The sequence below is a fragment of the Orycteropus afer genome, unplaced genomic scaffold (assembly GCF_000298275.1).
Source record: "Orycteropus afer afer isolate SDZICR_OR568_19922 unplaced genomic scaffold, OryAfe1.0 scaffold00008, whole genome shotgun sequence".
Classification (NCBI taxonomy): domain Eukaryota; kingdom Metazoa; phylum Chordata; class Mammalia; order Tubulidentata; family Orycteropodidae; genus Orycteropus; species Orycteropus afer.
In genome coordinates, this window is record NW_006921595.1 from 3,249,261 (window position 1) to 3,276,304 (window position 27,044).

General features: G+C 38.5%; 1 protein-coding gene across 1 annotated transcript in view; it reads right to left on the reverse strand.

Annotated features, from left to right (window-relative positions):
• Positions 1–27,044, reverse strand: part of ZNRF2 (zinc and ring finger 2) — a 138,086-nt gene that overhangs the window by 54,862 nt on the left and 56,180 nt on the right. Inside the window, exon 2 of the mRNA XM_007945486.2 lies at positions 828–923. Coding sequence (XP_007943677.1) covers positions 828–923 — 96 coding nt within the window. The remainder of the gene's footprint in view (positions 1–827; positions 924–27,044) is intronic.

Here is a 27,044-nt window from a genome sequence, read left to right on the forward strand (position 1 = left end):
CTCAAAGTGAGGTCCAAGGAATCTTGTGGAGCAAAGAAAAAAGGGGAGTTTTTGAGATTCTTTTAGTATTACAAGGTAAAAACTATTTTCATACTAATACTAAGACATTATCAGTCTCCCTTATTCCATTCTCTCAAATATACTATAGACTTTTCCACAGGATATAGAACATGTCATATCAGAACAGACTGAATACAAAAGATAGGAGAATTCTTTGTCATCTATCAAGCCAGCTATTAAGAGTTTGCAAAAAATGTAAATCATTGCTCTTCTCACAAAATACTTTTGCCTAAAAAAATAAAGTTAGTTTTTCATTTAAAAATCTCATCAGCCTATAATGGGTTTATTACTGTTATCTTTAATTCAATTAATAAATTCTGTTTTTAATTTCTAACATGGCACATAACAGATACAACTCACAAGAGCTCTTTGAAGTCATCAATCACTTTTAAGAGTATAAAAAGGTCCTGAAGCAGCTCTCGTGGTACAGTGCCTAAGGCATTTGACTGCTAACCAGAAGGTTGGTGGTTCAAACCCACCACCTGCTCTGAGGAAGGAAGATGGGGCAATCTACTTCCATAAAGATTTACCACCTCAGGAACCCAATGGGGGTTGCTATGAGTTAGAACTGACTCAATGACTGTGAGTTTGGGGTTTAGAAAGGAGTCCTGAGACCAAGAAATCTGAGAACCACTGCTTTAATGGATTAGTAAAGGCAGACAAAAAAACAAGGTCCTTCCTGCTTTTTAAATTTTACTTAAAATATGAATTCCATACACTGTAAGGTATGTCTAATTAAAAATATTATTTTAAAGCACTGCACTTACCATTATAGGTTATTCTTGGTTTTGTTAAACACATCACAAGATGCAAGTCCATTTCATCTGAGGGGACAAATTTTGAGCACACAGGGCACTTAAATCCTAAAAAGCAAAAGAAACCCAAGTTATTTGACTATACTGATTATCTGGCTATGATTTTTAAAAAAGTATGGAAGACCAAATGCATTTCAACTCCAATATTACACTTACAGTAATGCAGTACACTACTTATATAAAACTGAAGTTGGGAAAAGAGCTTGAAACTTTAATATCTGTCTTATCTCAAAACAAGACGACTATTCATCATCCCATCTTTAAATAAACATGTTCAAATGAGGAGCATGTAGTCCACTATAAAACTTCTACATCTATTTCTACAGTATAGGTCCAATCAATCATTCTCTTATTTCTAATATTTTCTATTAACCTACACTTAGGATTTCATGTTATAATAACTTTGGATTCTTACCACTCTGTGGTTAAATTACCTTTCTCATTCTTAGTAGCTTTCCTATGCTTAGTACAATACATATTGAGCTATAAAATGTTATAGCTAGATGGAACCTTAGGATTTATTCCACCTTATCAACCTTTTAATAATTTATCTGATTAGGAAAGTGAAACTTTTCAAAACAGCAGCACAGGTCTAAGTTTTAGGACTCCTGATTTCTAGTTCAGTGGTCTTTGTGCCACACCATGCTACTAAAGGCACAATGCAAATATGAAACAGCCTCAAACCAGGGTGAATTTTTGTAGTCAATTTTAACACTCAGTTATCAGCTAGTTTCCTACAATATTCAATCTGTACTACTAAATGTTTTCACAATGTCCTCCATGGAAAATAAACTGGTTCTGCTAAGAATGATGAAGAAAATTTAGAAACAGATAGTGGTAATGGCTACATAACTAGAGGAACATTATTAACTAATGTCACTGAATTCCATGCATAAAATGGATGAAATGGCAAATGTTTTGTTACATATACTTCACTACCAAAAATAAATAAAGTGGAAAATATTCAACTCTGTCCTGCCCTCCCACTTGCTAAGGGGAACCATCCTACCCATGCATGTTTCCTTGATGCATGACATATATACTATGTTTCCCTGCTGCCCCACTGCCCTTTCCCTAATCTGCTTGAGTAGTGCTGGGCATCTGATCCAAATGCAGCCAATTTATAGCTTGGAGAGGGACAAATCACAAGTGGCACTAAAAGATAAGTTAGGCCTGTCAGTTTTTCTTGGAAATAATCCTAAGAAACAAGAAGAGACTACAATGGTCAGCAGTAAAGAGCTGAAGCAGAAAGGTAAGAAACAGACACTGGAAATCCCATGACCAGTCCTGTATAAACTGAACTTGTGAGGGAAGAGAAATTATGGGCAAGCAGAGGGGGGAGTGGTCCACATGAAGCTCTTGGAGTGGATGTGCAGAAAGAAACGGAAGCTCCGTGAAACACAATGGCTAATAAGAAGGGTAGTAGGAAAAAATCAGTCCCCTCAAGCTTCCTCAGATTCTGGAAGCTCTCTAATTCCAGTAACTGTGGGTCTTTTCAGAGACTCCTCTCCCTCTGTCATGACGTGAAACTTGCTGCAACCAAATGAGTCAGACTGCAAACGTACCTCATGCAGAACCTTGTGAATTGGGATTAAGTTTTTGGCATGATACTCTTTCAAGTATTAAATCTCCTAAATGATAAATATGATTTTAACACTGCTCTTAACCTGTGTTAAACATATCTTTTAAAAAAGTAACAAAAATGTTTACTTCTTCTTGAAATTCATTATAATGAAAAAGAAAAAAGAGGGACAAAAGACTCATTTAAAATGAAACAACAAAGTAGCAATGGCCCCCAGAGTATAACAAACAAAGTCAAACAGGGACCAATAGGAGAAAAGACAGAGAATCCGAAGCAGCATCCAACTAACAGAGATCAACAATCCATTCCCTGGAATATTAAAAATTCTTGGGTACCAATTCCACACAAAGTGACAGAGAGCAGCAAGAAAAGAGGAATCGTGAGATATGTCATTTGTATTTTCACTGTCCCTGGACTTGTCAACTTAATAAGCATCCTTGAAGTTGCTACACTAAAGCAAACCCCCTGCCTTCGAGTCAATTACAACTTACAGGGACCTACAGACAGAGTAGAACTGCCCCCATAGGGTTTCCAACGCTGGTTGGTAATCTTTTACGGAAGCAAACAGCCTAGCCTTTCTCCCGCAGAGCTGCTGATAGGTTCAAATGGCTGACTGTTGATTAGCGGTCGAGTGCTTTAACCACAGCACCACCAGAGCTCCTTTTTGAAGTTGCCAAGCAAGGCATAAAAGAAGGCAAGAGGCAAATGATTGTTTGGCTACTGATGAGAATTAGCTGAGTACTGGCATATAAATCCTACATTATCAAACAGAAGTGCAGTACTGTGAACCAAAGCTTAACACAGGTTTGACCCACTGCTGATAATTTACATATTCACCCAGTTACAATAAGAGTCTATAAGAAGCACTTGGGAATTTGTTAAAATGCAGATTATGATCCAGTATATAAGGTGGAAATACAGATTCTCAGCAGGGGTAAAACTAGAATGAACCGGTTTGAAGCCCTGCTGTGAACTTAAAGCTTCACTGGGAGCCATCCAACCTCCTACAGAGTAAAGTCTAAGGAGAAAAAACACGACGCATAAAGAACCACCTGGATTTCTAGTTAAATACAATGAACTAAATACATGTGTCTCTCCTTCCTCCTAAAACTCATTAAAATGAAAATAAAGGATTTAAGAGGAGACCACACAGAGGAGAAGGAAGAAAGCAGATGAAGGAATTAACAAAACTGGGAAAAGAGATACATGCCAGCAGAAGCCAGCCAATCTAAATCTCAAATGATTCAGGAATATAGTTCCATTCACTCCCCAAGAGAAGGATGAAACATGAGGCTAAACCTGGATTGGCTAAAAAGATTTGAGTAAGAAACAGATCTTCAGGTTGCACCCCAAGACAGACAAGCAACTATCCTATCCCAACTAGCGCAGGAGAATGGAAGTTTTACTGTGGGGAAAAGAAGAACTAAAGATTAAGACCCTAAGGTCAGCACCATGCGTATCAATGGGCAGAAAAGAAAATGGGGGAATAAAGATCTACTTACAGAAAAGTGATCCCTGCTAGTATCCTTTTCTCCATCTCTACTCTGTGATACGGAGCTCTGGTAGCATAGTGTCTAAGGCACTTGACTGCTAACCAGAAGGCTGGTGGTTCAAACCCACCAGCCACTCCACGGAAGGAAGGTTGGGCAATCCTACTTCTGTAGTGATACTGCCATCACTATGAGTGGGGGCCGACTCGATGGCATATAACAACAACAACAACCACTCTGTGATAAGGAGCTCTGGTAGCCTAGTGCCTAAGGCACTTGACTGCTAACCAGAAGGCAGGTGGTTCAAACCTACCAGCCACTCCTCAGGAGGAAGGTTAGGCAATCTACTTCTGCAGTGATACTGCCTTGGAAACCCAAGAAGGGGAGGGGTCACTAACAACAACAACAAAAAAAAACTTGTGATAAGAAACGGGTAGGTTCCTCTCTTAAATCCAAAGTCCACACAGAACAAAACATCATGATCTTTATATATTGATAAGCCTAACCTTGCACATAAGGCCTGTCTCATAAACATAAGTGAGTTACTGGGTGGTGTAAATAGGTGCTACAGACTACTAACTGAAAGGTTGGTGGTACAAACTCACCCAGAAGTGCCTCATAAGAAAGACCTGGCTATCTGCTTCTTAAATGTTTGGTCTTGAAAATTCTGTGAAGCGCAGTTCTACTCTGCACCTATGGGGTCACCATGAGATGGAATCAACTGGATGGCAAGTGGTTGTTCATAAACATAGTAGAAAACCCAACTGCAGTAAAAGAAAACAATCTGCACAGTAAAACACATCAGAAGTTAATCCAAATGAAAAAATAGAAAATATTTTCAACATTATCATAAATACAAAAGATAATATCCTTAATGTAAAAAGAACTCAAAAACTGAAGAAACTGAAGCCAGTTAGAAAAATGGCTGTTAGAAAAATGGGCAAAAATTTTAAGAAGACATTTCACAAAATATATATATGTAAAATACCCTTAAACAAATGAAAACATGCTTAGTGTCAGAATAAGAAAGCATAAATTAAAGCTATACTGAAATGTAATTTCTCATCCCAAACTGGCATATCTCAAAAGCTTGACAACACACTCTGGTGGTGTCATTGTGGGAAACGAACATGTCCATACATTGCTGGTAGGAGTGCAAAATTGCACAACCTCTATGGAAGGGTAGTTTTGCAATATCTACCCAGACTATTATATATTTATCTCCCGATCCAGAAATCATCTTCTAGGAACTAACCCTGAAGGTATGATTCCAACAATACAAAAAACTACATGCACAAGTAACTTACGGTGGTATTACTTGAAATAAATAATATGTTACTAGAGACAATTTAGAAAGGAGCTCTGGCAGCATAGTACCTAAGGCACTTGACTGCTACCCAGAAGGCTGGTGGTTCAAACCCACCAGCCACTCCTCGGAAGGAAGATGGGGCAATCTACTTCCTTAGTGATATTGCCTCGGAAACCCAAGGAGGGGTCGCTATGAGTCAGGTCCAACTTGACGGCACATAACAACAACTAACAATAACAGAGACAATTTAAGTAGCCACACATAAGAGATTTTGAGAAAAAGCAACAGTAAAACAGAAATATGCTAAATAATGTATATGTTAATGGTAGCTGATGTGCAGGAAAGGATAAATAAGAATATGTGTCTGCAAAAAGAAAAAAATAGGAATGATAAACCTCAAACTAAGGTTTACATATACACTACCTGCAAGTAGTAAGTGAGAGTGCTGTAGAAGAGATAGGAAAGAATGTACTCCTATGCATACCATTTTTATTCAAAAATAAAATAAATCAACACAAATTAGTTGAAAACCCCTACCTAGAATTAAATACAAATAGAAACAAACCTAACTATATATGTCAAATAAGGAGCTGTTGTGGCATACTAGGTAAGGCAATTCAAACCATCAGGTGCTCCATGAGGGGAAGATGAAGCAATCTACTTCTGTAAAGATTACAGCCTTGGAAACCCCATGGGGGTAACAATGAGTCACAATCAACTTGATGGCAGTGGGTTGTGGGTTTTTTTAATATGTCAAATAGGAGCTCTGGTGGCGCAGTGGTTAAGTGTTCAGCTGCTAACCGAAAGGCTGGTGGTTCAAACCCACCAGCACTCTTCAGGAGAAAGATGTGGCAGTCTGCTTCCATAAAGATTTACAGCCTAGGAAACCCTGTGGGAAAGTTGTACACTGTCCTGCAGGGTCACTAAGAGTAGGAAACAACTTGATGGCAACAGAGTTTATATGTCAAATAAATAATCACAAAGAAAAATTACATGCACACATGTGCATACACACACACACAGACATTTCTCACCTCTGCCCACAGAAAGGGCCTAGAAGCAATGACACTCCAGTAACAATCCAATAACCAGACTGAGGCCCCAAATCTTGGGTTTCTAAATATCATTCCTCCCAAAAAGGAATTGTTGTTGTTGTTGTTGTTGTTATGTGCCGTCGAGTCGGCCCCGACTCATAGCGACCCCTCCTTGGGTTTCCGAGGCAGTATCACTACGGAAGTAGGATTGCCCAACCTTCCTTCTGAGGAGTGGCTGGTGGGTTTGAACCGCCAGCCGTCTGGTTAGCAGGCAAGTGTCTTAGAATTAGGGCTCCTTATTGAAATGCCTCAACTGAGGCAGGGAAAAAAAGTACAAAGTGAGCCTGGAGTGTCTTGTTGTGTCAGAATGAAGAACTCAAAAAAGAATGAAAGCAAACCACGCTGCTGAAAATAAGAGAAGCAACCTTAGAAGGGCTCTGAACATCAAAATAAATAATGTAATTGCATATTATTTCAAAAAATAATTCTAAGACCATAGGAATACTTACACATTTTCTAAGTATCAACCCAAGATAATTAATGAACATAAAAAGGTATACTGGAGAATCTGGCTGATATCATCTTAAACTAATGTTCAAACTTAAGTATTGCTAACAAAAGGGCAAACTGACATCATGTGCTCCCTGATGTGATACACAAAGGGCATGACATGATACTCCTGCCTAATCTATTTAACTTTGAACCTAATCATAAGGAAATCAGGAAAAAGTCTCCAATATGTAAGACAGAAATCAAAACAAATAAAAAGAAGAACTGTGATTAAACATTCTATGAGGAAAACTTCAGCACTGCTATTCACCAAAATCGTACAAAGTTTTCTGAGGATATTCTAAGATTTATGGGGGATGGCAGTATTGAAATTCTGATACTTGCATTCATTGTTTTATCAGAGTTTCCCTTTTCTATTTTTTCTTCCAACTTATATGGAAGAAATAAAGGGCAAGTACCTTCTCAAACTCACTACCATCGACTTGATTCCGATTCATAATGACTCCCACTGGGTTTCTAACAATATAAAGCTTTACCGAAGGAGACTGCCTCATCTCCCGAAGAGCAGCTGGTAGGTTCAAATGACTGACCTTTTGATTAGCAGCCAAATGCTACACCACCAGAACTCCTAAGTACCAGCCAAACCACTACATCATCAGAGCTCCTTAAGTACCCTTCTATTGTCCCAATAATTCAAAATTATATCCATGAAACAAGAACATGAAGCTATAAATTAGGAACAAAAAATTAGAAGAAAGCTCTAGAAAATTAAAAATTTGTTAGAAATTAAACATTCACATAGAAAATTGGAAGATTAACTTGAGGTAACAATGAAACTGTTTTGCAGAACCTGAATACTGATCTTCTTAAACCAATATATAATGCTAGCAGCTTTATCAACAATTTTAAAAATCTAAAAGAAGATTATTTTCAACTTAGAATTGTATATCCAAACTACTACACATTCACAGTTGATTGATCAATAAATTTTTTTTCAGGTAGGCAAGGTATCAAAAGCTTTACTTTCTACACATACTCTTGATAAACTTCTAGAAGATGTGCTCTACCAAAATGAAGAACCAAACAGGAAAACAAACAGAAAGATAACAAGATCAAAGAAGTAAGACCTCTCATAGGAGAGAGGTGAAGGGAAGTTCTTAGACAGTAGCTGTATAGCAGATCTAGAAGTTATTAGTCCAGGTTGGAAGGGGACAATAGAGGCCTCAAGGAGGGATGGTTCTAAAACAGGGAGAAAAGGGAAGAAAGGAGAAAAACAGGGAGGAAAGGAAGAACTGATGTTTCTTGATGTATTTAATCATAAGGAAAAATGTGTTTAGGCAGTTTTATAATTCCACTGGAAAGTATGATAGGAACACACAAAATTAAGTAAACACACAAACAAAAAAAGAGGAATTACTAGGACTGGTGCAGTGCCTAAGGCACTTGACTGCTAACCAGAAAGGCTGGCGGTTCAAATCCACCAGCCACTCCTCAGAACAAAGATTGGGCAATCTACTTCCGTAGTGATATCACCTCGGAAACCTATGAGTCGGATCTGACTCATCGGCAGTGAGTTTGGTTTTTTTGGTTTCTTTAAAAAAAAAAAAAAAAGTGTTAAAAAAAGTGTTTTAAAGTGTTAAAGAGCAAAGATGTCCTTTGAAGACTAAGGTGCACTTGACTTATCGTATTTTCAGTAGCCTCATATACATGTAGGAGCTCTGGTAGCATCAACCGCAAATAACAACATATGCATGTGAAAGCTGGACAATGAATAAGGAAGACCAAAGAAGAACTGATGCCTTTGAACTGTAGTGCTGGTGAAGAACACTGAAAATACCATGGACTACCAGAAGAATGAATAAATTTGTCCTGGAAGAAGTGCAGGTGGAAAGCTCCTTAGAAATGAGAGTGGCCAGACTTTGCCTCACCTACTTTGGTCATGTTGTCAAAAGGGACCATTCCCTGGAGAAGGATATCATGCTTGGTAAAATAGAGTGTCAGTGAAAAAGGGAAAGACCCTCAACAAGATGGACTGAAAGAGTGACTGCAATGATGAGTTTAAGCACAGCAAGGACTGTGAGGATGGCATAGGACTGGTCAGTGTTTCATTCTCTTGTACATAGGGTTGCTATGAGTCAGAGCTGACTCAACGGCACCTAACAACAACAAACAAATATGAGAAAATAAATGTAATCCATAGTCATAATATAAACAATGAGTATCAATTTAAGGAGCTCTGATGGTGTAGTGCCTAAGGCATTTGACTGCTAACCAGAAGGTTTGTGGTTCAAACCCACCAGCCACTCTGCAGAAGGAAGACTGGGCAATCTATTTCCATAAAGATTTACTGCCTCGGAAGCCCAAAGAAGGTCGTATGAGTTGCAATCAACTCGAAGGCAGTGAGTTTGGTTTTTATACATAAATCTCATCTTCCCCAAAAGGCAGTTAACAGTTAATATCTAAAAGAAATAAAATGGATGCCTTAGGAAAACATTATGCTGATCTGGCAAGAAATAAGAGAAGAGACTAATGACTAGTAAGACTAGAAGAATTTGGCCTTTTTTAAATATGTACATACATTACCTTGATTTAATTTTTTTAAAACATGCGTCAGGGTTGTATTCTTTCTCCACACTTATTCAATCTATATGCTGAGCAAATAATCCGAGAAGCTGGACTATATGAAGAAAAACGTGGTATCAGGATTGGAGGAAGAATCATTAACAACCTGTGATATGCAGACGATACAACTTTGCTTGCTGAAAGTGAGGATGACTTAAGGCACCTACTGATGAAGGTTGAAGAATACAGTCTGCAGTATGGATTACATCTCAACATAAAGAAAACAAAAATCCTCACAACTGGACCAATGAGCAGCATCACAATAAATGGAGAGAAGATTGAGGTTGTCAAGGAATTCACGTTGCTTGGTTCTACAATCGATGCCAACGGAAGCAGCAGTCAGGACATTAGACGACGTGTAGCATTGGGGAAGTCAACTGCGAAGGAACTGTTTCAAGTGCTGAGGAGCAAGGATATCTCATTGAGGACTAAGGTGCGCCTGACACAAGCCATGATATTTCCAATCGCCTGGTATGCATGTGAGAGCTGGACAATGAATAGGGAAGACCGAAGAAGAGTTGATGCTTTTGAGTTGTGGTGCTGGCGAAGAATGCTGAAAGTACCGTGGACTGCTAAAAGAACTAACAGATCTGTCCTGGAGGAAGTGCAGCCAGAATGCTCCTTGGAAGCAAGAATGGCCAGACTTCGTCTCACCTATTTTGGTCATGTTGTAAGAAGGGACCATTCCCTGGAGAAGGATGTCATGCTTGGTAGGGTGGAGGGTCGACGAAAGAGGGGGAGGCCTTCAGGGATATGGATTGATACAGTGGCTGCGATGATGGGCTCGAGTATAGCATGGATTGTGGGGCTGGCGCGGGATCGGGCAGTGTTTCGTTCTGCTGTGCAAGGGGTCGCTATGAGTCGGAAACGACTCGACGGCACTTAACAACAACAACAAAACATTGTTAAGGGAAAGAATGCCTATATAGTACACATTAACCTGGGAAAATGTATTCTGAGACAACATAATCCAACTGAAGCTGTTAACTGCCCCAGGTTACTACTTCTGCCCTTTCCTACACTGCTCTTAACTTACAGCAGGGTCCAACCAGAGCTGACTCCATTCTTCAGTGAATAAGAAACAGAAAGGATTCAATAAGGGGCCTAAGCACTGAATCTAGTATCTAAGGAATACAAGAATATTAAAAAGTCAGATGAACTAGAAAGTTTAGAAGATTTAACTCAGGACAGACAGCACTGTTATGTAGGTGAACAAATAAACTGAGACTAACAAGCCCAAACAGAATTAAAAATCATAGAAGCAGTAAGAAATAGAAATAGCTAGTGACATGGAAAGCAGACTCACACACACACACATACAAACAAATCACCAAATGAAAACAAAACAGAGGTCAAAGTGATTTGAAAGAAGATGAAATTTATGGAAAACAAATGACTAATTGGCATTCTCAAAGAAGAGAATGGAATAAAAAGAATAGGAAAAAAATAATCAAGCAAGTCTATACTTTTTGTGGATGATCAAAAGGAGACATAATTTTTCTAGTAGGAAAATTTGGTAATAGATCAACCAACCCCATGCATATCCTGATGATAGAACTAAATTTTCAAAGTAAAAGATTCTTAGTGGCTATCCAGACAGCAAAAGTAAGATATCTACAAATAGGAGTAATGGTGACAGAAAGGTGGTAGAAATCACAGTGGTCTCAGAATTGTCCACAGAATAACATATAGATCTTACTTGTGACATTTTCTACAAGGGCTTCAGAATTCATGGAAGAAAAAAAAAATGTGACCCATAAAATATGTATCTTTAAATAGTCAAAACTCAGGACCCAATCAAGAGATACATCAATATAAAGAGTTCAGGAAGGAACACGATGTGGTTAAAGAAAAAAAAAATATTGGTAGTATACAGTATTTTTGTTATTAATTACAGAAATAAATGTAAGCAACTGTAGGAATTATCACTACAGTATATAAATAGTATAAACCACACTAATGTGAAAATGATAGTTCAATCATTTTTAACTGACAAAAAATAGGATGGGAATGGCATGATCATGTTAGGGTATAAAAAGTACATGGGCGATTACAGTGGAAGAGAATGAACAAGAAGAGATGAGGTCAGATAGTTTGATCTTTTTAAGCAGAGGGAAAAACATGTATAAAGGTACTAAAACCAATGCCATTACACTCTTTTATTCTATTTAAAGAGCTCTTAGTTTATAATAAAAACTATGCTCAGGGAGGGGACACCCAACTTCAGAAATCTTTCTGTAAGTGATCTACTTCAAAGCACATTTAATCATTCCTTCTCTTTGTATTTCTTCCGTACTTTGACAATATTTGCAAGACATCATTCTACCATTTGCAAACAAGTCATCTAAATGCACTTGCTTAGCTATGAGAATTCCTGTTAGCTACAGACAAACTGAAGACATCAGGAAGAGTTTCACTGCAGAAGTCATGCTCTAACCACTACCAGAGTCCAAACAGAAAGAACAGAAAAGTAACTGCTACTACATTGTGCTGGCTACTGTGGAGACGCAATAAATGCCAGATTGGGACTCTTCTGTATTTCCACCTTTATAAGAGTTCAAATATTCTGCTGTCCTCCAGAAGTCACCAATCTCCTATTATCCTAAGTTCCTCCAAAGTCAAAACTGCTATACTTTCCCTAAAACAAAGCTCGATTCCTTCTGGTCCTGAGTAGGTAATTTAATTGACTAAATTAAATAATTTACAGATAGAAACGACCAGTTTAAATCTAGGTGTACGTGCACTGAATATGATAAACAATGGAGTGCATCATTGATAGAGGTATGTGCCCAGGAGGTATTTTATAGCAGTTGACCTCAATCTGCTACAGGTAACACAAACATGTTGTTCTTGTTGTTATATGCTGTCGAGTTGGACCAAACTCATAGTGCCCCCCCCCCTTGGGTTTCCAAGGCAGAATCATTATGGAAGTAGATTGCCCAATCTTCCTTCCAAGGAGTGGCTGGTGGGTTTGAACGCCAGACTTCTGGTTAGCAGTCAAGTGCCTTAGGCACTGCGCTACCAGAGCTTCTAACACAAGATATTAACCACCATTTCCTACCTTCAATCATGGAGCCAAAGAATATGAAGCAAAAGCAGTATACAGGCCCTTGGTTCAAAGTGCTCACATGAACAGTCTAAGTCCAAAAAAATTAAAAGTTGACAGAATTCAGATCTTCTGGTTCCTAAGCTTTGAGCTTTCTACAACATTCTGGCTCTTGATCTCTTTTCTCTCTTCTCTCTACACTAGGATTTTCATATTATTTCCCACTATCATCCTAATAAGGGGCCCTAGTGGTACAATGGTTAAACACTTCACTAGCTAACCAAAAGACTGGTGATTCAAACACACTACAGCTCTGTGGGATAAAAGACATGCAGTTCTGCTCCCATAAAGATTACAGCCCAAGATGAACAACCGCCTCCTTTGCCATGAGACCAGAAGAACTGGATGGCATCCAGCTACTGTAAGTAAATATTCTGATCAAACATTCTATAGAAGAAATCTTATCAAAAGAGAGAAAATGCAGAACAGAATTTCAAATTCTCATGGACTCCGGACTTTTTAGAGCTAAGGAAGCTGAATGAACCCCTGAAACAATTGTCTTAAGATAATCATTAAACCTTAAACCAAAAATATCCCCAAAAGAGTTCTTAAAACCAACAATAGTTTAGCTTTACTAGTAAAAAAAAAAGTCTGCTCTGAGGACTATGCTCTTTAAGATCTATCTATATGGTATCAAAGTGACAACACTGACTCAAAAGATTAGATGGAAAGGAACCTTATACTAAGTGGGCAGTGAGTTTATGCTAATGGGGAAAAACAAACTCAGGAAAAGAGGAATAAAGACAATTTCACAACTCAAAGAATGAAATCAATGTCACTGAACTGTACATGAAAAAATGGTTGAATTTGTGTATGTTTTGCTGTGTATATTCAATAACTACTCATAAAATTAAAAACAAACAAACAAAAAAAGACATGAGACTTCACTGATATTAAACAGGCCACTCCTCAGGTCTATATGTAATCAAATAAAAATAAATCCTTCAAATAAAAGAAAAAAATAAAAGATTACAGCCTAAGAAATCTTTTTGGCAGTTTTACTCTATCATATAGGGTAGTGATGAGTTGGAATCCACTTGATGGTACACAACAAACAAAACAAAATAATCTTAATACATATTTGTGTGGATAATTTAATCTTTTTCCTGCAGTAGACCATACCCATGTCCATCTTTATGTCTTTGCTCTTAATTAATATTTCCTGCTTTTATTTTTTTAAAAAAACTTAACCCTATCCCTTCAAGCCTAAATAAAGTCTCACCATCTTAACCAAACTTTTTAGGACAACCCAAAACCATGTCCTCCTCCATCCTACTATATTCATTTGATATGTCATCATCAACTATTTCTTCTGTGTAGATTTTATTGCCTAAATTTGGTATCTGTGGAGCAGACACCGTATATTATTCTTCTATGTACTATATTCCACCACTCTGCCCCAGCATCCAGCTAGACCTACAGTAAAAAAAAAAAAAAGAACCAGTTGCCGTCAAGTTGATTCCGTCTCATGGCAACCCCATGTGTGTCTGAGTTGAACTGTGCTCCAGAGGTTTTTTCCAATGGCTGATCTCTTTAGAAACAGATTTCAAGGCCTTGCTTCTCAGGCAGGTGCCTTAGGGTGGACTTGAATCTCCAGCCTTTCCGTTACTAGCTGAAAGCATTAACCATTTGCACTACTCAAGGATTACAGACCTACAGTAGACACTCAAAGAAAAATAAATGAATGCATGAATTAATTATACCGTTGGCCTGAGATACTAGCACAATTAAAGGCAGATTCCAAAAACACCAAACCTACTGCTATCCAGTCGATTCCGACTCACAGCAACCACCACTGGGTTTCCAAGGCAGTAAATCTTTACAGAAGTAAATTTCTCCACCTTCCTTCTGTGGAGTGGCTGGAGGGTTTGAACCACCAACCTTCTGATTACCAGTCAAATGCCTTAGGCACTGAGCCACCAGAGCTCCTTTAAAGGCAGATTCGAATGCAAAACACACTGCCATCAAGTCAGATCGGACTCATAGCAACCCTTCCCTGGGTTTCTGCAGCAACTACGGAAGTAGATTGCTCAACCTTCATCACTACGGAAGTAGAGTGCCCAACCTTCCTTCCAAAGAGTTGGTGCTGCGTTTGAACTGCCAGCCTTCTGGTTAGCAGTCAAATGCCTTAGGCACTACACTACCAGAGCTCCTAATGGCAGAATGTTGTTGTTGTTATGTGCCGTCGAGTCGGCCCCGACTCATAGCGACCCCTGCTTGGGTTTCCGAGGCAGTATCACTACGGAAGTAGGATTGCCCAACCTTCCTTCCGAGGCGTGGCTGGTGGGTTTGACACCAGCCGTCTGGTTAGCAGGCAAGTGTCTTAGCCACTATGCTACCAGAGCTCCCAATGGCAGAATGGCAGAATAGGGAGTTCTAATTATTGATAATTTTAACTGCGGTCAGTAGAGTCCTAAGCATTACTTGTAGAATGCACTGTATTTGTTTTCAAATTTCAATTAAAGGTAAAATTGTTTCAAATGGACAAAAAAAAAAAAGGAGGGGGAGGGGGTTCCAAACACACTAATAAAAAGAAACAGGCAAATAAAATCAACTTCCATAAGCAAAGAGGTTTTATACTGTATAATACATAATGCACAGCAAAAGCTATGTAGTCTAAACTAAGGAGGAAGACTTACTTCATTTGCCAGTAAGAACTGCTCAGAGCTTGGCAAGATAGCATTATAAGTTATGAAAAATTCCTCTGGAAAGCGGTTAACTTACCTAAATAACCACTGACAGGAAAAGCTGCAGGTTACCTATGTTCTCTTTAACTATCATGGCTTTCTAATAGGTAAAACTTCTGCCACAACAGAACAAATATTCAAAGAAGCCAAAGGGAAACACCTAAGTAAAATGTACACTGTTTTAAAATTAGTTACTACAGGGCATGTTTAGGACAAAAAATTATTCTGTGTGATACTATAATGGTGGATACAGGACATGATACGTTTGTCAAAACCCAAAGCATTTGTACCACACAAAGAGTAACCCCTAATGTAAAACATGGACTTTAGTTAACAATAATGTACTGATACTGGATCAAATGTAACAAGTGTATCATAGGAATGCAAGATGTCAATAGGAGAAATAATGTGTGTGGGGAGGGGGCACAGGGGAACTCTTGGTACTGTCTGCACAAGTATTTTGTAAACCTAAAACTGCTCTTAGAATAGTCTATTTTTTTAAAATTGCTGCTACTTAATAAGGGAGGAGGCGCTCTGGTGGCAGTGTCTAAAGCACTTGACCCTTAACCAGAAGGCTGGTGGTTCAAAACCCACCAGCCATTCCTCAGAAGGAAGGCTGGGCAATCTACTTCCATAGTGACACGGCCTCGGAAACCCAAGGAGGGGTCGCTGTGAGTCAGCTCCAACTCAAGAGCAGTGAGTACTTAATAAGGGACAAAAATATCTCTAACAAAATTAAAATGGCAGGATAGCAAATATTCAAACAAGATATACTACAGCACAATATATTTGGTAACAATAGAATACATTTTGACCTGGATCAACAAGCACGGTACCAGACTAAATACATAATAAAACATCCAGAACAATTCTGATGAATCTACCAAAGCATCATCAGTGTACACTGACGTGCATAATAAGCATCCTGAAGAGTAGTTTACGTCAGGATCCTATTTTAAGCCCATTAGAGAAAGTCATTATTTTCTACTATCAATGCATTTGTGATAATTCTTTCATTTTATTCTTCTCTTGTTAAAACAACTACTTCAAGATGAGAATGGAAAAAGGAAATTAAGCTTTTTAAAAATATGCCCTGAAGGTTTCTTATAGTGTGTGGGGGCATTTCTTTTCCCTTTCCCTCTCCTGGTCTTTGGGATTAAAAAACAAAAAAGAACTTATGGGAGATAAGGATTTTTAAATATCATATACTAGGTACCCAACAATGCCCTCAGGAACCCAAGTTGCACAGTGGTTAAAAGTAGACAGCTGCTAACCAAAAGGTCAGTGGATAAAATCCACTAGCGGCTCTGTGGGAGAAAGATGAAGACGTTGGCTTTGGTAAAGATTTAAGATTTAAAGCCGTGGAAACCCTATGGGGCAGCTCTACTCTGTGCTATAGGGTTGTTATAAGTCATTAAGTCAGAATGAACTGGATGGCAGGAGGTTTTGTTAGTTTTTGCTAACAATGTGCTCAGTGTCCTTCAAAAAGAGCCACTTCTCCATGTTCCACTGTAATTATTCCCACACCATTAGACTCAACTTTGTAAGAATGTGAATGGGCCCTAAGGGAGGAGCAGCTACCCTAACCTCCTCTATTTACAGATAAGAAAACCAGTGAGTTGAAAAGTCTTGCCAAAAGTCGTAAAATTACTCAGCAGCAGAGCCAGAAGTAGGGCTATTTTCATTACACCCAGCAGTCCACTCATGACTCTATACCAGATCTCTCTCATAAGCATTTGTAACCAATTAAACTGGAAATTTATAATCTTATACTCAAAGAAGTATTCTCATGCAACCATCAAAGAGATCTATTTTGAGACTGTTTTCAAAGAGGGATATTCCTTTTTGAATAGCTGCAAAAATCTACAAAATGAAGAGCTAGGAAAAACAACATAAACTAAGAACCATGAACAAATAAAAGTTCATACTGGAATCAAACTTTGGACATCTTAATTATCTCTCATATTTGGGAAACCATTCAGAGACCTAAAAACATTAAGTGTTTGAGACTTGATAATTTCCCCCTACCCAAACGGCAATATTTTTACAGCCACTGTTTATTTTAAGTCATAAAATACAAGAGCATACAAATTTTTATGTCTTTGGCATATTCACAACCTTAAAAATAACTGCAAAGATGTCCATCTTTTTTATTTGTTTCCTATTATTTACTATTTATACCCACTTATTGACTTCTAGACTACCAGTCAACTTTTAGTTAACTTTTTCTCCCCCATTCCACCTTGCCTGGCTCCCAAAAATATTCCATTAGCTTTATTTCTTAACAGTTTTTTGTATAGTTTATTTAAAATATATATAACATACAAGTCAAATAAATCAAAATAACTATCAAAGGTCTTAATGGTGGGCCCCAGTTGACAGAGCATTCTGTCACTTCGTGTGTGTCTATTATTATGGGCAGAAAATAATTGATACGGAAATTGCAGCTTAACTAGAAAAGGACATCTAGAGTAATATGGTTATTTCCCTCTGACAACTTAAGATCAATATAACAAATTCTCTTAATTTTTTGAGTGAATTAAGAAAGTAATCCATCTAAAGATGCCAAATAAGATACCATGTGATTACTCTTACTATATATAGCTGGAGATGGGGAACAGCACCAAACAGGTATTCAGAAAAGAAAACTTCAACTATGGTAGTATGGGAAATGTCAGCTTCCAAGGAAAAAAAACTAAATAAAATAAATGTGGTAATACAAATAAGGTGTTCTTAATTTAAAATATGAAAGAGTGTGCCAATAACAGAATAAGGACCTAGGAATCTGTGTTTTAAGTAGTTCAAATGTGCTTTTTAAAATCCAATATACAGAACATCCTCCTCTGCTACCAGGGAACCTTAAAATGGCCAGAGTCACCCTGGGGGAGAGGTGTATTGAAGCATATGATATGATCAAGATCGACACACAGAGATAGGTAATTTTTTTATGCTTCACTGATAGAAACAAACTCACTAAAGAATAGGAGGAGGATGCTTCAGTGCCAAGGGTAACTTAGTCTCTGCATTCTTAGGGGCAATTTTAGAAATCTGACTAGGTATGCAAGGAACTGAGTTTGAGCTTTAACAGTAGCCAGAGTCAATTTTCATAAATTGACCATGGCCTCTGCTCTGAGAATTTTCTTTCAGTTGGAAGTGTGTGAGAGGAGGGGTGGGAGGAGAATGGAGTAATGGAATCTGTTCTGGGAATTCTCACACAAGATGGAGAAACTTCTGACCCACAGCCTCTCATCCAAGACACAGTACAGTAGTATACTGCCCACTAGCCTAGGAAGGAATATGTAACATATGAGTTACATAATATGTTAGTTTTGCCTTGGCCTTGCACAAACATGTCAACATGAAGAGAATTAAAAAAAAGGTACTGTTGTAACTATTACAATGATGTCTGACTGCTGTGGTTATTAACTGTTTACACATACTGGCTTAAAGCAAACAGTATGAAAAATCTGTACTGGCCACACATAAAATTCTCATTTAAGTAGTATGAACATTTCCAAGACCCTTGGGCTTCAGAAAATACATGACCAAATTCTGATAATGAGCTCCAGAACAAGACTATCAATTTGGATACAGCCCACACAGCTTACCATCCGTCTATCATCTGTTTCATACAGGTTCTGTCTATAAGATATACATATTTCTTATTATAAGACATACATATTATTTCTATCAGGTTTACATTTGGTATCTTAGTGTTTTACCTATTCTAAAACTATTTACTAAAGTTTCATTTGAATTTTACTGAAACTTACATCTCTTTAAAATGTAAATGAAACAAAATTATTGCTTTTAATGTGTAATAACCAGGAAACAATTAATTAGATTTTAAAAATTATTCAAGAACTACAGGCACAGTTATAGTCTTAAACTATTTACCAAATATTTTTAGGACTTCCAAATAAAAATATAAAATCTTCAAAATAATTCTGAACTCAAAAATAAAAGGAAATGATTTTTAAAAAGTCTATCTTCTTCCTTTAAATTTCACATCCAGATACCTATTTACTACTTCACAACCCTAACCCAAAGCAGAGTAGACACTCAATAAATACGTACTGAATGAATATATTCTTTCTCTAATACAGTCTTAAAGGAGCTCTGGTGGCACAGTGCCTAAGGCATTTGACTGCTAACCAGAAGGTTTGAGGTTCAACCCCATCAGCCACTCCTCCAAAGGATGTTGGAGCAATCTACTTCCATAAAGATTTACCACCTTGGAAACCCAATGGGTATCACTATAAGTCAGAATCAACTCAATGGCAGTGGGTTTAATATCATCTCATTTTTGCCCAAATTTTAAAATGTTTTTTTCTCTCCACAATTCTCTTTAGTGTCTTTAGTGCTTAATAGCAGTAGCTGTGAACAGCTAAATCTCACACACACACACACACACACACACACACACACACACGGAGAGACTTTACTATACTGTCAACTGTCAAGATGCAACCTAAATCAAAGACAACAAAATACTCAAAACTTAATTTTCAGCAACTAGATGACTAGATGGGTGGACAATACAGGATTGAGGAAGATGTTATATTCCTTTCTATTTTTTTTTTTTAAATCTTTTTGATGAGAAAGAAATTCCAAACTTTATAACTTTCTTTATATAAACCTGGACTAGTTTTTTGGTAGACAACAGCTGATGCCTTTTTTTTTTTTTTTTTTTGCTGTTTTACATAAAACATGTATTTAGGTGACTTACTGTCTCAATCAGCCATGGAAACAAAAGTGGAAAAAGTCAACATAATGGGGCACATAGTCTTCTGCTTATCACTGTATAAATTTTCCCTAATTGACTATAGAAATCTATGCTTTTTCTTGAAGAGCAGGACATGATATGTTGTTGTTGTTGTGTGCTGTCGAGTCGGACCCAACTCATAGCAACCCCTCCTTGGGTTGCCGAGGCAGTATCACTAAGGGAGTAGATTGCCCAACTTTCCTTCTGAGAAGTGGCTTCTGGTTAGCAGTCAAGTGGCTTAGGCACTATTCTACCAGAGCTCCCAGGACATGATATAGGAAACTATAAATTACATCCTACAGGACTTACTTTGTATTAAAATCCTAAAATTTTTAGTGCACATTTTATTTCTAAAGGATTACAATTTAGAGGGAGGATCCAAGATGGCAGACTAGCCAGATATACTACCCAGATCTTCTGCAACAAAGAACCAAGAAACTAAGTTAAATGAATATGGAGGGCAATCGTGGAACCCAGAACTTCAAAGGAAAGGTTAAAGTAGAAGATCAGATGCCAGTCAGAGGAAGAGACCTAATAGTATCAGTGAACAAGGAGGCATACAGAGCAGTGAACTGCCAAGAGGCCTACCACAGTGTGGACATTTTGAATTATTCCAAGCAATGTTCCAATTGGAACAGGAACCAGATAACGGGCTCTGTTTGCCCAAGACCATACTGACACCCACATCAGTAACTGGCAACCAGAGAGGTATGATTTCCCTCCTCACCCTGCATAAGCTCCTGGTCACCTGACTTGCGGCACGCCGCAACCCCACCCATCTGGAAACCATTTGAGCCCATTCCTACTTGCCAGTGTTGGGCCACTTTTTCTTTTTTCTCCTCTTCCTTCGTAGTTTTTCTCTTTTCCCCCTCCTTTGTCTTTTTTTACTTCCTATTTTCCCCACAGCCCTTTTTACATATACATAAATCCTGCAGAATGGGTGCCCTGCCCCCACTGCCTCAAAAGTGAACAATGCCGGCCCCGCCTCTGCATGGCCTGCAGTGCATCCTAGCACCAACACTATACCACAGCCATGTTTGGCAGCTAGCAATCATACCATTACCATGCTGTGCTCCTCCCTCCCTTAACTTTCCCTCTCCCATCTTGTTTTTTTCTTCTTCTTCTCCCCTCTCCCCCTTCCATCTCCATGTTCGGTGGTGTGCACTCTCACAGAGTACCACATTCCCACTACAGCCATGTTTGGCAGCTAGCAATCATACCATTACCATGCTGTGCTCCTCCCTCCCTTAACTTTCCCTCTCCCATCTTGTTTTTTTCTTCTTCTTCTCCCCTCTCCCCCTTCCATCTCCATGTTCGGTGGTGTGCACTCTCACAGAGTACCACATTCCCACTACAGCCATGTTTGGCAGCTAGTGCTTATGCCAACATTATGCTACTTTTTTTTCTTTTTTCTTAGTTCTTCTCTCTTCCCCACTCCCTTATCTCCCCTCCACACACCCTCAGTTTAAAAAACTTTTTTTTTCTTGATGCCATGAACCAAGTATCTTGCCCCTACCACCTCCACATTGAGGAGAACCCACACCTGGCTCTCTGCATTTAGTGGTGCATGCTCCCATGAAGCAAGCACTGCATTCACACTGCAACCATGTTCGGTGGCTAGTGCCTGCATCCATACTACACCACTTCTTTTCTCTTTCTTAGTTCTTTCTCTCCCCTTCCTTGTTTTCCTGCCCACCCCCCATACACATCTTTTTTCCTTTCTTTTTTGTTCATCATCACTCAGAGCCAGGGACCCTACCCAGGCATATCCACCAGCACCATTGGATCAACAACAAACAGCAGCCAATACCCACCAAACTGCCCACAGCTGGTATATAAGAAGGAACTCTGGTGGCATAGTCCCTAAGTCATGTGACTTGCTAACCAGAAGGCTGGCAGGTCAAACCTACCAGCCACTTCTCAGAAGGAAGACTGGGCAATCTACTTCCACAGATACTGCCTCAGAAACCCAAGGAGAGGTCACTATGAAGTCTCATCTGACTCGATGACAGAGATCAGAGACTCATGCCCACATTCCCACCCACTACCAATTCCACCAATGACAGGCAGTAAGTGCCTCAAATCAAAAATCAAACTCACTGCTGTTGAGTCAGTTCCAACTCATTAGCAACCCCTCCTTGGGCTTCTGAGGCAGTATCTCTACAGAAGTAGATTGTTCAGTCTTCCTTCTAAGGAGTGGCTGGTGGGTCTGAACTGCCAGTCTTCTGGTTCGCAGTCAACTGCCTTAGGCACTACACCAACAGAACTCCCAGTAAGCGCCCAGTATGGCCCCAAACTATTAGCCAGAGGAGCATGCCAACACCATTGACCAGCTATACTACAATAAAACAAAAAAGCAGGGTGAAGCAAACCAACATACAATCAAGCAATAAATACACCACCACCACAATGTCTCAAAAGAGCACAGACAACTTAAACTACACAGAAAAACAGGACAAGAGAGCTCAACCAAGTGACCAAATACAGGACAAGAAAATCTTCCAGAGGAAGAAATACTAAAGGAACTATCTGATAAGGAATTCAAAAGAATTATAGTGAGAGCCCTACAACAGATTAGGGAAGAGATCAAGGACATCACTGACAAAATCAAAGATTATAGTCTTTTATCACATATCCTAGTCAACTAAATCTTAAAATCTTTACTAATCCCATTCATTCACAGGGAATTACAGATTTAAAGAGCCGATTCCCCAAGAGTAGTTACTTAGAGCAAAAAAGCAGAAGAAAAGTTAAGATCCAACTGGGAAAGTATAAAAGATCAAGAGGAAGTATAAGGGACTAATATATTGGCTTAAAGCAAAACTGTTAACACATGAAGATAAAATAGCAAGACAAGAAGAAACAAAAATAATGTATCTTCTCTTCTACAGTTGCAGTTCCCTCTTCACTGTCCAAAAATAGAAAATTTTAGTAGGATTTTTTTTAAATGGTTGAGAGAATAAAACACTGGACCACAGATAATACACAGGGCCAAAGTATGCAAAATATCTACCTTTTCTTAGCTTTTGGCATTACATTTAAAATATATTTGTGTTATCTTAGTTGTCTATTACACTTACATGAACTTGACTGCTAACCAGAAGGCTGGTGGCTCAAATCCACCAGCCACTCCTTGGAAGGAAGATGGGGCAATCTACTTCCTAACTCTTCTTTCTTAACATATAGTACTTAACCAGACAAAAGTTACTAATTTTGTATGCCCTAGGGGTTGACCTCTAGAAACTACTTATCATATGTATGGTGTTAAGTATCTTTTTAAAAATACAGTTCTTCAGGGAATTCACTCTGCGTTAAATACTTCTCCAGCTATACTATGTTTGCTGGTACTTTCTTGTTTCTATGTGTATTTCTGTCTCTTGGGTCCCCCAAACTCTAAAAGTTGAAAGACTAACTGTAGCATTATAGGCTTAAGAATTTTCAACTCCTTAGGAAAAGAATTAACATTTTACAAGTCTACTGACTATTTTAAAATTTCTTGTAAAGAAATTGCTCTTGGGTTAATTCAGGAGTTAGCAAACAACGGACCTCTAACTTGCTCCCCTCCACTAGTTTTTAGCCCTTGAGCTAAATACTTTTATATTTTTAAACAGCTGAAAAAAAATAAATTTAAGAGTATTTGTGATATGTGAAAATTATATGAAATTCAAATTTCAGTGTCTACTAATAAAGTTCTATGAGAACACAGTCTTTTTATATTGCCTGTAGCAGGCTTTGCTCTACAAAAAGAGGCCCTACAAGAGGACACAGTGATCAAACGGCATATAGGCCTAAACTATTTACTATCAGGGGTCCTTTAAGAGAAGTTAGCCAACTCCTGGAGTTCAGTCATTAAAAACTATTCAAAATGTCTGATTATTTGTCCCAAAAGGGGGAACTGTTAAACCCCTTTGAAAAAGTTTGCTATGACAAAAATCCTATTCATAAACTTCCAGTAACACTGATGAAAGAAGATAATTTACCAAAAAGCTGTGTAGTAAAGATAATGTTTCAGTCAGACCACCATCATCTGTGCTTCTCTGCATCAACAACTGTTTATTCTGAATCCACCACCAACTTGGTAGATTTTATTTCCTCTGTCAAAATTTAACCACTTCTTTAGACATTCATCACAACCCTAAATGTAGCTTCTATATTTTTTCCCTGAATTACTGCAGTAACCTCTGCACACATTCATTCTTGATCTCCTCCTTCCCCAAACGAACTATTCATATTATCTTCAAAACACAAATCTGATCTTTTCACTCTCCTGCTTAAAAGTCTTACATCATCTGTTCCTCCAGACTCCAGCCTCATTCCTTTCCAACACCCAATTCACATTAATTTTTATAAAATGTAATGCCTATTTGTAGCTTCCTGATCAGCATGATTTAGTATTTAAATGGGTCACTGCAATGCAAAACTCAAGCAAAAATAATGGGCATTTATTTGCACTGCATTTATTTTTCTCTTCCCATCTATTGTGAGGGTTTCTTACACTTTCACTTTTACCAACATAGTACCCATTGCTGTTGTTGTTGTTTGCTGTCGAGTTGGCCCCAACTCACAGCAACCCCTCCCTTGGGTTTCTGAGGCAGTATCACTACGGAAGTAGGATTGCCCAACCTTCCTTCCGAGGAGTGGCTGGTGGGTTTGAACCGCCAGCCTTCTGGTGAGCAGTCAAGTGCCTTAGGCACTATGCTACCAGAGCTCCTTAGTACCCATTAGTAACTTACTTTCCAGTGAATCTATTCTAACTCATGGCAGTCCCATGTGCTGCAGAACTGTGCTCCATAGGATTTTCACAGCTGTGACCTTCAGGAAGCAGATCTTCATGCCTCCCAACTGCCCTGTGTTTTTTTTTTTTTTTTTGAGTGCCTCTCAATTAGCAGCCAGGCACTTAAACATTAAGTGTAACCCAGAGACTGACCCATCCAAAACACACTTGTTGCTTGATTCCTTATATAATGGCCAAACATGCACTGTGACTATGAGCCATCACTTGGAATACACTGATAGTTTCATTTTAATAAATCCATGTTCATACCAATGAAAGACTGGTGCACAGAATTTCAAGTGACATTAACTTTATAAGCTAGTCAAAATACTATCCCCATATGAATGGGTAAACTTTAATATATCCACACAAAGAACATTACTTAGCAATTAAAAGAAACAAGTATCGATAAATGCAACAACTTGAATAAATCTCACAGCAATTTGCTGAGTGAAAGAATCTATTCTCAAAATGTTACATGCCATATGGTACTCAGGAAAAAGGCAGAGAAGAACAGAGGGAGGAATCTTTGCCAGTGGAAGGGCTTACAGAGGTTTTTGAGGGGATGGACTTGTTCTGTATCCTGACTGTGCACAGCTGCTTAATTAAAAAAAAAAAAAAAAAGTTAATTTTGTTCTATGTAAATTTTTTAAATAATTCAAAACTTTAAAAATATATATTCATTTTTGGGTTAAGAATTTATTCCATTACTTTATTCAGTTTTCTAAGAAGTAGAAAAACCTAACAGTAAGCACATTAACATAAATGTATTTGTATTTAGTTTCTTAAAAAAAAAAACTATAATACTATCATTGAGAGGCGACTACAAAATAAATACTTATCTATCTATACCTTATGCTCACCACTGCCAACATAATGATAAAAGTCACAGGAGTTTTATTTCCAGCAAAGAGGAATTCATAATAAAAATTACTATTATTTAATTGTATTTACAGAAGGAAAAAGTACTTGCTGGTTATTTTGCTAATGGTCATTTACATAATCCACTCCTGCACCCAAAAGTTATAAATAAATAATCTAACCATAAAACAGGCAAAAATCTTGAATAGCTCTCTCTCCAAAGAAGGAATACAAATGGCCAATAAACACATGAAAAGGTTTGTCTCTTAATCATTGTTGTTGTTGTTGTTGTTGTTGTTGTTAGGTGCCTTCAAGTCGGCTCCAACTCACAGCAACCCTATGTACAAAACAACGAAACATTGCCCAGTCCTGTGCCAGCCTCACAATACTTGCTATACCCAAGCCCATCAATGTAGCCACTGTGTCAATCCATCTCCTTGAGGGCCTACCCCTTCTTCTCTGACCCTCCACTTTACCAAGCATGATATCCTTCTTTAAGGAATGGTCCCTTTTGACAACGTGACCAAAGTAGGTGAGACAAAGTCTGGCCATTTTCGCTTCCAAGGAGCATTCCAGCTGCAGTTCTTCCAGGACAGATTTGTTCGTTCTTTTGGCAGTCCGTGATACTTTCAGTATTCTTTGCCAACACCATGTCTCAAAAGCATCAACCCTTCTTTGGCTTTCCTTGTTTATTGGCCAGTTCTCACATGCATATGAGGACCATGGCTTGGGTTAGGTGCATCTTAGTCTTCAACAGGACGTCCATGCTCTTCAGCACTTGAAAGAGGGTTTTTGCGTAGAGAGGTACATGGGACGTACAGACAACAAAGATTAACCCTTTTGCACATACAGTACTGCATTGTCAGTGAAGGCAAACATGGGTATATGGCTGGATAGATGGGTGGAAAGGCTGATCTAGTATGTATGTCTACGAGTGGGGAGTGTACCCAAGACCATGTATAGGGTTGGCAGACAATGGTCCTGTAAGTTTATTTGTACAATCTGAATTCCCAAGTGTATAGCAGAGCTGACAAGGGGCAAGGTTGTAGTCACTTCTTGGTCACAGCAAGCTACCCAGAGGGACTGGGTAGTGGAACCTGTGGGCTCGGGACCATAGTCACAGGGGACATCAAGCTCAACTGGCATAACATACTACACAAAACGTGTAGTTTCACCTCCTACTTTGGCGAGTAGTGACTGGGATCTTAAAAGCTTGCAAGCTGCCATCTAGATGCAATGATGGGTCTCCTCGTACAGAGCAAAGAATCATGAAGAAAACCAAAGATTCATGCAAACAATTACTCCTAGTGATTGGTACACCATCCGATCTGTAGCCTATATGACTATGAGACCAGAAGAACTAGATGGTGCCCAACTACTACTGTCAACCACTTGGAAGGGGATCTATGTAGGAGATCCTGGATAGAGA